The sequence below is a fragment of the Pseudophryne corroboree genome, chromosome 1 (genome assembly GCF_028390025.1).
Source record: "Pseudophryne corroboree isolate aPseCor3 chromosome 1, aPseCor3.hap2, whole genome shotgun sequence".
NCBI classification, from domain to species: Eukaryota; Metazoa; Chordata; class Amphibia; order Anura; family Myobatrachidae; genus Pseudophryne; species Pseudophryne corroboree.
The window spans coordinates 897,477,247-897,490,464 of record NC_086444.1 but is presented as its reverse complement, the minus strand read 5'-3'; the positions used below and the strand labels follow the sequence as shown (position 1 = coordinate 897,490,464).

Sequence of the window (13,218 nt, the reverse complement as noted above, 5' to 3'; positions counted from 1 at the left end):
TTCTCCCAAGTACTAATCCTTCTGTACCGAAGGCTAAGAGTACCACTTTTCGTTCCTTTCGACCTCCAGGGAAAGAAAAGGGTCAGGCGTACCCAAGGCAGGTTCGTGCTTCCAAAACCACTAAGCCCAAACCTAAACACTCCTGGGCTGCCTGTCAGCCTGCTTCCAAACAGGGCAAGCCTGCTGCATGACTTCTGCAATTCGCCCAGGTCTGGGTCAGACGCCTGGGTGCAGGAGGTTGTCTCCCACGGGTACTTTCTCTTTCAAGAGACATCCCCCTCGCCAGTTCTGCATGACGGTTATTCCTTCAGATCCGTTGAAAGCGCAAGCTCTACACCTGGTTGTGCGATCTCTCCTGGAAACAGGAGTGGTACTGCCGGTACCCCTGTCCCAGAGAGGCAGGGGATACTATTCTACTCTGTTTCTAGTTGCGAAACCCAATGGGTCCTTCTGGCCTATACTCAACCTCAAATCATTGAACAAATTTGTGAGAGTGTCCAAATTCCGTATAGGAAACGCTGCGCTCTATTATACTGGCCATGGAACCCGAAGACTATATGGTATCCCTGGACATACAGGATGCTTACCTGCATATACGTATGGCCATATCGCATGAGCACTATCTACGGTTTGCTATTGGCAACCTACATTATCAATTCTAGGCTCTGCCATTTGGACTGGCCACGACACCTCGGATCTTCACCAAGGTTATGGCAGTGATGACGGCCCTTCTCCGCCGTCAGGGAATCAGGATTCTGCCGTATCTGGACGACTTGCTGATTCTGGCGAACTCCCCAGATGTTCTCCTCAGCCATCTGCAACTGACGGTCCAATTCCTACAAGCCCACGGGTGGCTCATCAACTGGAAAACGTCCTTGCTGGTCCCTGCTCAGAGCATGGTGCACCTGGGGGCACTACTGGACACACACAGCCAAAGGCTGTTTCTGTCTCTCGCCAAAGATTGTCGATACACTCGGCGATGCAAGCACTAGGCCTCATGGTGTCTGCTTTCGACATGGTCGAGTACGCTCAATTTCATTCCCGCCCTCTGCAGAGGTTGATCCTTTCCAAGTGGGACGACCTGCCTCATCGGATTAGGTCTCAAATGATCTCCTTGACTCCGGAGGTACGTCTGTCACTGAGCTGGTGGCTACAGGACCAACAGTTGAGCAGGAGCTGTCCCTTCTGGTTTCCCAACTGGGACCTACTGACTACGGACGCCAGTCTGTGGGGTTGGGGCGTGGTCCTAGAGCAACACTTTCTCTCCAGGGTTGGTGGACCAAGGAGGAATCTCTCCTCCCAATAAACATTCTGGAATTGCGGGCAGTGTTCAATGCTTTGACTCTTGCCCTGCCTCTGATATAGAACAGGCCTGTTCAAGTACAATCCGACAGAAGCGGATTTCCTCAGTCGTCAGGACGTTCACGCCGGAGAATGGAGTCTTCATCCGTAAGTCTTTCAACTCGTAGTGGACAAGTGGGGCCTACCAGATGTAGACCTGATGGCGTCTCGACACAATCACAAGGTTACGGTCTTCGGATCAAGGACAAGGAACCTCAAGCAGCGTTCGTGGATGCACTGGCAATTCCATGGAACTTTCAGCTGCCATACATGTTCCCTCCGGTGTCACTCCTGCCCAGCGTACTACGGAAGTTCAAGCAAGAAGGAGGATTACTACTTCTAGTCGCTCCAGCGTGGCCCAGACGGCATTGGTTCTCAGACCTGCAGGGTCTATCGATCGAGCGTCCTCTTCTACTTCCTCAACGCCCAGACTTCCTCGTTCAGGACCCTTGTGTCTACCAGGACCTGGCCAGACTGGCTTTGACGGCGTGGCTCTTGAGGCTTCACACCTGAGGGCCAAAGGATTCTCCGAGGCGGTTATCCAAACTTTGCTAAAGTCCCGGAAACCGGCTTCTGCACGGATTTATTATAGGGTCCGGAATTCTTACTTCACCTGGTGTGCTGCTAAGAATTACGATGCATACAATTTCAGAACTTCCAGACTTTTGGCTTTTCTGCAGCAAGGCCTAGTCTGCATCCCTCAAGGTTCATATTTCTGCCTTGTTGGTGTGGTTTCAGAAGAAGATTGCGTCTATTCCTGATGTTCATACTTTCACGCAAGGCATTTTACAGATTCAGCCTCCCTATGTCCCTCCTGTGGCTCCATGGGATCTGTCTGCTGTCTTAAATGCCCTACAAGAGTCTGTGGACCTTAAATGTCTTACTCTTAAGGTCGTGTTTCTGCTGGCTATTGCCTCTGCTAGGAGGGTATCGGACTTAGGCGCTTTGTCCTGTCGTCCACCCTTTCTAATTTTTCACCGTGACCGGGCAGTTCTTAGAACTCGTCCCGGTTATCTACCTAAGGTGGTGTCATCTTTCCATCTTAACCAAGAGATTGTGGTTCCAGCTTTTATCTCTCCTGGTTTGTCCTCCAAAGAGCGGTCTTTTGATGTGGTACGGGCTCTCCATATTTACGTGGAGAGGATTGCCTCTCTCAGGAAGTCCGATACCCTTTTTGTACTTTTTGGTTTTCACAAACGTGGTTGGCCTGCGAATAAGCAAAACTTGGCAAGATGGATTAGAATGGTGATTGCACAAGCATATGTGCAGGCTGGTCTTCCAGCTTCTGCTGCTATCAAAGCCCATTCTACTTGGCCTGTTGGACCTTCTTGGGCGGCCTGCCGTGGCGCGTCCGCTGAACAATTGTGCAAGGTGGCTACGTGGTCCTCAGTGAACACGTTCATTAGGTTTTATGCCTTTGATACTACCGCCTCCCAGGATGCTTCCTTTGGACGCCGGGTTCTTGTACCCGCTACTGTGCGTTCCCTCCCATGAGGAACTGCTTTAGGACATACCCAATGTATTCCATGTGGAATACAGTGTACCCCACTGCAGAAAAGGAGATTTATGGTAGACTTACCATAGTTAAATCTGTTTCTGCGAGGTACAATGGGTTCCACAGGGCGCCCAACCTGACGCACTTAGCTTCTTTGGGTTTGTATGGCATTAACTGCTGGTCCCTTCTCCTGTCGTGAGAATGTGATTCTATGTGACTAACATCTGCCTCCTCTTTTACCTGCTACTGCGTTGGACTGGTTAATGAAACTGAGCTCCAGTGTCCGGAGGCGGGGTTATAGAGGAGGCCATGCAATGCATCCTGGGAACAGTAAAAGCTTTAGCCTGTCTGTGCCTCTGTATCAAGTTCCAGCTCTACACCCCGTGGTATTCCCTGTGGAACCCAGTGTACCTCTCAGAAAGAGATTTAACTATGGTATGTCTACCATAAATCTCCTTATCTTCTATGTACAGCTAAGCACTGCAGTCCAAATAATTCCCAATAGAGGCTACTGTCTGCACCTATTTTAGATGGCGTTAACCATTGATTCTTATTTTATTTTTTTGCTATAGAGGGATCTATGCTTACACATGTGGCTTCCAATGTCTGAACATGTGCTGTATGTATGCCAGGTCTAAACTCGGCAGTAAAGTGATGACTTCATCTCAGTTCAGGCTCTTATTAGAGCCACTGTCCCAGCAAAATAATTTTGTTATTTAGTCATCCAAAATAATTTCTTATTGCAATATGCGACAATAAGAAACAATAGTTTGTGGGTCTCCCACTGCCAACAAATAGAAATAGGCCCCCAAGTCCTTAGAAATCCTTTACTTTGACAACAGACTCTTTCAATTAGGACAGAAGGTATAAACAGCTTATCCTACTAGGGAGAATATGGTAGTGAGAAAATAGTGAGAGAATATAACATTGGCCCTCATTCCGAGTTGTTCGCACACTAGCTGCTTTTAGCAGCATTGCACACGCTAGGCCGCCGCCCTCTGGGAGTGTATCTTAGCTTAGCAGAATAGCGAACTAAAGATTAGCAGAATTGCTACTAAATATTTTCTTGCAGTTTCTGAGTAGCTCCAGACCTACTCCTAGATTGCGATCAGCTCGGTCCGTTTAGTTCCTGGTTTGACGTCACAAACACACCCTGCGTTCGTCCAGCCACTCCTGCGTTTTTCCCTGACACGCCTGCGTTTTTTAGCACACTCCCGGAAAACGCTCAGTTACCACCCAGAAACGCCCCTTTCCTGTCAGTCACGCACCGATCAGCAGTGCGACTGAAAAGCGCCGCAGGATCCACAGCAAATCTACTAAGTTTTGTGTAATGCATGCGCATTTAGCAACAAATCGTAGCATAGCGAAAATCGACAACGAGCGAACAACTCGGAATGACCACCATTGTTATAAGGATGGGACTTTGTGACAGGTATACATCTACAGATGTGTCCTCATACATCTAGCTTCAATACGCCACGCAGTGAGAGATGCCTGGCATGAGTAAGCCACCAGGTCCCACTCAGTTACTGTCTACACAATCTCAGTGATAACATCTGCGAGTGGCACATCCGAATGCGTGTGACGCACACTGACACTGTTGCTCGTTGAAGGGGGTGGGAACAAACTTCAGCCGGCGAGAGTGATGTGTTTAGTAGTATATAAAGCTTGGCACTTCTTCCTGCTGGTTATAGTGAGAGAAGGTCAATGGAATCTGAGGAGGGGAATTCAATTAGATGCAGTAATTTGCTGGTTCTACAAAAGGGTGGTTTCCTCTGGCTTTAATGCCCAAGGCTATTCAGTTAGAGAAGCTTATTCTCGCTCAGTAAATTACTGTGATAACAGGCGTTATCCCGTATAATCTAGGATAACTTTCAGGGCCTATGGGTTAACAGGCAGTGGCACCTGAAAATAAGCTATTTATCAGGGATTTCTTTTTGGGCCTGTTCAGACTCGAAAAAATATCCCAGTTAACTGCAGCCTGCAAGCTGCTTTTGGGGCTAATTGAATTGCTTCAATTAGACTGCAGTAAAATTACAGTGGTTAATTGATTTCTCCCATAAAGTAGGCAGTAGTCATAAGTATAGGGGGGTACTCACAGAGAGATCCATGATAAAACTCTAAGCAATTTGACTAGATTGCTAAGAAGTTAAGCACTGATCTCTCTGTGTGTACCCCCCACAGCGATAGCGATGCGCGGCCGCGTGCATCGCTATCGCTGGTGCTAGATTGGCCTGCATGCAGGCTCAATATAGCAGGTCGCTCACTTCAGCACTGTGTGAAGTGAGCGCCCCCCCCCCCTCAGCACTTATCTCCCACCACATCTGCCCCGTGTATACAGCCCTTAAGGATAGAAGAGAAACTGAGAGAGAGTTAAGGGGGGTACACATGGATAGATCCGTTCTTAAAATCTAACCAATCTGACTAGATGGCTTAGATTTCTCTTACGTCCTAGAGGATGCTGGGGTCCACATTAGTACCATTGGGTATAGACAGGTCCACCAGGAGCCACTGGCACTTTAAGAGTTTGAGAGTGTGGGCTGGCTCCTCCCCCTCCTACCAGACTCAGTTTAGAAAATGTGCCCGGAAGAGCCGGTCACAGCTAGGGGAGCTCTCCAGAGTTTCTCTAGTAAAGTTTATTTTAGAGTTTATTATTTTACAGGAAGCCTCCTTGCTTCGTGGGACTAAGGGGGGGAGTAGTGTCCGCCCTGCGGGGTCTGAGCCACTATCTCCGCTGATAGGACACTGAGCTCCTGAGGGGATAGATTGTTCCCTGCCACAGGGGATCGCTCACCCCAGCAGCATGCCGCCACCGCCTTACAGAGCTGAAGATCAGTGGCGAGTGAGTCACCGACCCCCCTAGCAAGCGGGAGGCCGGTGTGAAGATGGCGGCATCAGGGTAGGAGTGCAGTATTAACTGCGCTCTGGAGGCTCAGTGGAACATAGTGCGGCGCTGTGAGGGGCGCCCTGAGCCAGCGCCTACACCCTACATTGGCCACACAGCCTGTCGGGGTCCCGGGATCTCAGCCAGCATAAATCCTCAGGCCAGTATAATCCTTGGAAGAGCGGGAAGACAGCGCCATTTTGGGGGCAGAGCTTCTCTTCAGAGCGGACCCAGCATCGTTCAGCGCCATTTTCCTGACTGCACAGCGCTGTCCAGGAAGAGCAAGTCCCTCCACAGCAACTCCAGCTATCTCTCACAGTACCAGGGGGTTGTAGAAGGGGGGGGGGGGGGGGGGGGGGCTGCAAAATGACGGTGTAACCTATTAGGGTGCAAAGTAAGCGCTGATAGGGGGTCTCCCTTTATATTAAAAGCGCTGTGTGTGGGTTGGCTCCAATCTCTGTGTCTCTCTTGCCATTCTTGGGAAACTCTGTCTGCCCTCCTGCGTGTGTGTGGAGTGTCTGTGGTCTCCATTAAGCAATGTCCAGCAATGTCATATGCTGCAGAGGATATGTCCTCTCAGGATGATCCCATTCCATGTAATCAGGATTGCACTGGTTTAGCACAGATTCCAGCAAGGGAGCCTGAGTGGTTATCCTCTATCACATCTATGATTTCTCAGATTTCAAATAGGGTTGCACAAAATGAATCTGCAACTCAGGATTTACAGAACTCTATGGCAGTCTGGCCCAGTTCTGGTGCCTCAGGGCTCCCCGCTGTATATTCACATAAACGTGCTCTTGCACAGATCATGCAGGATGATACCGATACAGATTCTGATACTAGAGACGGTGATGAGGATGTGTTGCGGGGGGCAGCATCTCTTGCAAAAGGGTGCAGTTGATGATAGAGGCTATTAGGGATGTGTTGAATATTGCTGATACAACACCCGAGCAGGTTGAGGACGCTTACTTCACTGAAAATAAGAAAGCCTGGCTAACCTTCCCTGCGTCAAAGGAATTAAATGCTATTTTTGAAAAGGCTTGGGAAAACCCGGATAAAAAAATTCAGATATCTAAAAGGGTTCTGGTAGCGTTTCCTTTCCCGGTAGAGGATAGGAAAAAGTGGGAATACCCGCCTATTGGTGACGCGTCAGTATCCAGACTCTCAAAAAATGTGGTTTTACCTGTTCCAGGATCTACCGCCTTGAAAGAGCCGGCTGTTCGTGTAATTGATAATACGCTCAAATCCATGTACACGGCTTCTGGGGCAATACTACGTCCCACTATTGCCAGTACTTTGATTGCCAAAGCTATAGTAAAGTGGTCAGGCACGTTACTTGAAGACTTGGATACTATGGAGAAATGTGATGTTGAATTGTTTTTACGTAACATTCAGGATTCGGCAGGATTTCTGGTAGAATCCATGAAAGACCTGGGTTCCATGGCTGCGGGAATTTCTTCCATGTCTGTATCAGCTCGTCGAGGACTGTGTTTGCGCCAGTGGTCTGCCGACGCGGAATCCAGGAGAACTGTGGAAACCCTACCCTACACAGGTCAGGCTCTCTTTGGGGATGCGTTAGATGCGTGGATCTCCACGGCTACGGCTGGTAAGTCACCCTTTCTTCCCTCAGCTACACCTGCTCCGAAGAAACCCTTTTCTTCAGCTACATCAAAGCCCTTTCGGTTTCCCAAGCCCAGAAAGTCCAAGCCGTCCAACACCTTCTTTCGGGGAGGTCGGCCCAAGTCCAAGAAACCTGCGGCTACAGGTTCCCAGGAACAGAAACCTGCTTCAGGTACACCAAAGTCCACCACATGACGGTGGACTGCACGCCCCGGAGGTGGGGCCGGTGGGAGCGAGACTCAGGCATTTCAGTCACGTCTGTATGTCAATCGGCCTGGACCCCTGGGTGCAAGATATGTGTCTCAGGGGTACAGGCTGGAATTTCAAAATGTCCCTCCTAACGGATTTTTCAAATCAGGCTTGCCAGCTCTGCTGGCGGACAGGACTGTCCTGCAAGAAGCCGTCCAGAAGTTGGTGGAGGCACAGGTCATTGTGCCAGTACCACCTCGTATGCAAAACAAAGGTCACTATTCGAACCTTTTCGTGGTACCGAAACCGGATGGTTCGGTCAGGCCCATTCTGAACTTAAAATTACTAAACCCCTTTCTGAGGGAGTTCAAGTTCAAAATGGAGTCTCTGAGGGCAGTGATATCAGGTCTGGAGGAGGGGGAATTCCTGGTATCCCTGGATATCAAGGATGCGTACCTCTACATTCCGATTTGGCTGCCGCATCAAGCTTATCTTCGATTCGCACTGTTTGACTGTTATTTTCAGTTCCAGGCCCTGCCATTCGGCCTCTCTACAGCACCGAGGGTATTCACCAAGGTGATGGTGGAAATGATGATTCTCCTCCGCAGACAGGAGGTGAACATAATTCCATATCTGCTGATAAAAGCATTGTCCAAGGAGAAACTGTTACAGTCCATAGCTCTCACGACCCAGCTTCTCAGGGAACATGGCTGGATCCTGAATCTTCCAAAATCACATTTGGAACCAACCAGGAGATTGTCCTTTCTGGGAATGATCCTCGACACGGAAGTGCAGAGGGTGTTTCTTCCAGAGGAAAAAGCGTTGGTGATACAAACAATGGTCCGGGATGTCCTGAAGCCAACCCGGGTGTCTGTTTTCAGTGCATTCGCCTTCTGGGAAAGATGGTGGCCTCTTACGAGACCCTGCAGTATGGGAGTTTTCACGCTCGGTTTTTCCAACTGGATCTCCTGGACAAGTGGTCGGGATCCCATCTACACATGCACCAGAGAATACGTCTGTCACCAAAGGCCAGGATTTCACTCCTCTGGTGGCTGCAACTGCCTCACCTTCTGGAGGGCCGCAGGTTCGGGATTCAGGACTGGATCCTTATAACCACGGATGCAAGTCTCCGGGGCTGGGGCGCAGTCACTCAAGGGAAACCTTCCAAGGAAGGTGGTCAAATCTGGAAGCCGGCCTGCCGATAAACATTCTGCAACTAAGAGCCGTCTACAACGGTCTTCTTCAAGCGGCCCATCTTCTAAGAAATCGGGCCGTTCAAGTGCAGTCGGACAATGTGACAACAGTGGCTTACATTAACCGACAGAACAGAAAAACGAGCGTTGGCGCTGTCAGCAATCTTCATTCCGGGAGTAGACAACTGGGAAGCGGACTTCCTCAGCAGACCCGATCTCCATCCAGGTGAGTGGGGTCTCCATCCGGAACTGTATGTTCAAGGGGGATTGGTATGAAATACCTCCAATCAAAATCCCGACGGTCGAAATCCCGACAGCAATTGACTGACGGTCAAAATCCCGACATTTAAAATACCGACAAGGTCAAAATACCGACATGTAAAATGGCGACAAGTCAAAATACCGACATGCATTTTTACAAATTTTTTGTGTGTGTATGTCGATATAGGTCGTCATGGACACCATATAAGTGTACCACGTCCCCTCGCATGGCGAGCGCACTTCGGGCACAGTGCCTTGCTGCGCTCGGCACACTATTATATTCCCCCTCCAGGTCCACTGGGATGGTAAAGTATGAACAAGTCGATTTCAATGAAAAAGTCATGAAAAACTCATGTCAGCATTTTGACCTGTCAGCATTTACATGTCGGTATTTTGAATGTCGGTATTTTGTCCATGTCGGGATTTTGACCTTGTCGGGATTTTGACCGTCGGTCAATTGCTGTTGGGATTTCGACCGTCGGGATTTTGATTGGAGGTTAATTGACTGCATCCCGTTCAAGGAGGTAACAGATCTTTGGGGCGTACCCCAGATCGACATGATGGCCTCTCGTCTCAACAAGAAGCTTCGGCTGTATTGTTCCAGGTCGAGGGACCCGCAAGCATCGGCGGTAGCCGGCAGGTACCTCTGACAGGCGACGGCATCTCTGATGGGTGGTGGCAGCGGGCATGTCTGGTGGGCAGCGGCACACTTGGCAACCGCTCACGGCACACTAGTGTGCCGCGGCACAGCGGTTGAAAAACACTGGTCTAAAGGGTACCTTCCACCACAACTGCCATCTAAAATAGAGTTGTGAATTATTTCCTGACAATCAAATCAAAAGTTATCCAGAAAATAAGTCATTTTAGAAAGGAGGTGGGGTAGGGTGGATGTTCTACTACATTTGAAAAATGGACCTGTACTGCTAATAAAACATGCAGTATATGAATATTATTTTACATGGTCTAAACAAATTCTGGAGTTTGGGTATTGTCATAGTTCACGAATCGATGACTGCAGAAAATGTATTGAAATATTTAAAATACATTTAAATGTGTTTAATGTGATTCATGATTAAAATTATATTGTCGCAGTCGTCACTGATGGTCAAAATCTAATGGTAAAAGTTGGAAAACCAGTTGTGTAGTCTAGTGCACAGCCTTCACCTTGCAGTATGTGATGTTCTCTACAAACAGGGCGCTACTGAACATTTACAATCTACAAAGCCCTCTTCATACATAGCAATGGCTGATCTTATCAGCAACGATGCTGATCATCATTATGTAACTCTGACTAACAATGATGATGGTGATGAGTCTGACATAGGCACATCTGAATCATCAGGTGATATCATAGCTGAAGATATGGACATGGGCATTACCGTACTTGGGCCCTCATTCCGAGTTGTTCGTTCGCTAGCTGCTTTTAGCAGCATTGCACACGCTAAGCCGCCGCCCTCTGGGAGTGTATCTTAGCATAGCAGAATTGCGAACGAAAGATTAGCATAATTGCGAATAGAAAATTCTTAGCAGTTTCTGAGTAGCTCGAGACTTACTCCTACATTGCGATCAGTTCAGTCAGTTTCATTCCTGGTTTGACGTCACAAACACACCCAGCGTTCAGCCAGCCACTCCCCCGTTTCTCCAGCCACTCCCGCGTTTTTCCCAGAAACGCCAGCGTTTTATCGCACACTCCCAGAAAACGGCCAGTTTCCGCCCAGAAACACCCACTTCCTGTCAATCACACTACGATCACCAGAACGATGAAAAAGCTTGATATGGTCAAACTCAGACAATAACAATAATCATTTGAACTTTAAGTTTCTTTGTCAGACATGCTGCAAAGTAAAGTATATGAAAATGTTTGCTGCTCAATAATCTCATCATCTAATTAAATTCATGTTGGTAATGTTGTTTTCACTGATTAGGTACAAAGCTCTGCTGTCTTTTCTGGGATGTAATTCCAGTGATGACTTTGACAGCATGTAAGATTTGTATTTTAGAAACATATATTGCTATACAGGTTGAGTATCCCATATCCAAATATTCCGAAATACGGAATATTCCGAAATACGGACTTTTTTAAGTGAGATAGTGAAATCTTTGTTTTTTGATGGCTCAATGTACACAAACCTTGTTTAATACACAAAGTTATTAAAAATATTGTATTAAATGACCTTCAGGCTGTGTGTATAAGGTGTATATGAAACATAAATGATTTGTGTAAATGTAGACATACTTTGTTTAATGCACAAAGTTATAAAAAAATATTGGCTAAAATGACCTTCAGGCTGTGTGTATAAGGTGTATATGTAATATAAATGCATTCTGTGCTTAGATTTAGGTCCCATCGCCATGATATCTCATTATGGTATGCAATTATTCCAAAATACGGAAAAATCCAATATCCAAAATACCTCTGGTCCCGAGCATTTTGGATAAGGGATACTCAACCTGTATTAAAATTGGTAAATGTTAAAATTTAGGGGTGAGTTATAAAGTCATTAATTAATTCATTAATTGCAGATCTTTCATTGATAACTATGTGAAATTAACTGAATGACTACATCATATTTGCTTTATTTCCCTGGTACTCTAAACTTACCTGAAAACAGGAAATATTTGCATCATTGGATTAATTTTAGTATCGTTGTTTTAGGTTACTGTATACAGTAGTTATATCCCCAGTATAATAAATTCAGTATTATGATTTACAGTGACTCTAGTAAATTTGTGTTATCATTTGTTTGATTTTGGATTCTATTACACAAGTGGGAATAAATGTGGTCTCACTTTTAGGATTTTTCATATTTTCGTACAGGATATGTTTTGGAAACATTGGTGGCCCTTAAATAAATGCTAGGTGAGATAAATAGTAACGATTATGGGACATATTTATGTTTGCCCCTTTATTTACAGCTTGCCAGTGCCCATTGGAGGCCATTTATATTTACAAGTGCTTACTAAATGCACAATTATTTGAAAATAATAAAAATATTCTATATCTTGCTGTAGCTGGTATGAAACCTGCGGTACCATTTGGATCCCCTGCTCCTCTGAACTCTCCTTCTCAAAATAACTCATATAATGGACCAAATTCATCTGGAAATCACCAGCAGAGGTATTTTTCACTTACTTGCTATGTCTTACTTGTACTCTTGTGTTCTGTGTGTTTATCTATACTTTTTCTTTTCAGGCAGCAAGGACCTCCAACTACAAGCATTGTTTCACCTTCCTACCCTGCCTTTGGTCAGTCTCCACCTCATTTCAACAATGGTGCTCCATCGCCAGTTCATCAGATGGCCAACCAACTTAACAACATGCAGATAGGTGGCTATGGTAATTGTTATTATATGTCATAGGTTTGAGACCCTAGACTTTAAGAATTCTAGCGGTGAAAACTTTCAAAGTATGCTTTTCACAAATACATGTGTGTAATCATTAGATGAGGTATAATATCTGTGATATGAACTCCGGGATCTCGACAGCCGGCAACTTAAACGTATACCGTGAGGGGTTCAGTATGATTTACCGGCGGCTGGAATGTGCCAGTATGCCGGCAGAGGGGTGAGCACAAAAGGTCCCTTTGCTGGCTCGGTTGCTTGCTGCACTTGCCACAGGTTCTGTTCCCACTCTATGGATGTCCTGGACACCCACGATTGGGAATAACCCTGGTGCACCGGTATTCCGGCTGCCGGCATTGCCAGTTTACGGGATTTCGGTGGCTGTATTCTTAACGCTGGGATCCCGACAGCCGGCAAATTAAATGTATACCATGAGAATGGCTCACTGCACTCAATGCTTCTGTGTGCTCCAAAGATCTCTAAATACAAAATATATATTTTGTATAAAAGAGTTTCTAGTAGTAGTCACATGTACAGTAAATATATGCAAACGTTGAGTCATTCATTAGAAATGAAGATACAGCGTATAGCTTGTTGTGTTCTGTGTAAAATGTTGGGAGGTATGACGGAATAAACAAAGTGTGGCACACCTCTGGCACGCACTGTTCCTTAATTGGGTATAGGAGTTAAGGCACAGTTTTATAGTTTGCAGGGGGCACCAGACAACCTAGCATCGGCCCTGCCTGCATCTTCTATTTACAAATGATAAGTTCATAAAAAGCTGCTAGTGACAAAAAGAGAAATAGGAAAACAGAAGTTTTGGTACTGTCCGGAAATACAAGTACTAGTAACAATCTGTATTTATTTGTTTGATAAGTGGGAAAGGGGTGAAGA

The 13,218-nt window shown here is 46.6% G+C and overlaps 1 protein-coding gene across 3 annotated transcripts in view; it reads left to right on the top strand.

Annotated features, from left to right (window-relative positions):
* SEC24D (SEC24 homolog D, COPII coat complex component) overlaps positions 1–13,218 on the top strand; it is a 451,689-nt gene that overhangs the window by 92,703 nt on the left and 345,768 nt on the right. For 2 of the 3 annotated variants that reach the window (XM_063920226.1, XM_063920227.1), the window contains exons 3-4: positions 11,996–12,101; positions 12,177–12,319. In XM_063920226.1, coding sequence (XP_063776296.1) covers positions 11,996–12,101; positions 12,177–12,319 — 249 coding nt within the window. The remainder of the gene's footprint in view (positions 1–11,995; positions 12,102–12,176; positions 12,320–13,218) is intronic. The other variant, XM_063920228.1, reaches the window with a different exon arrangement.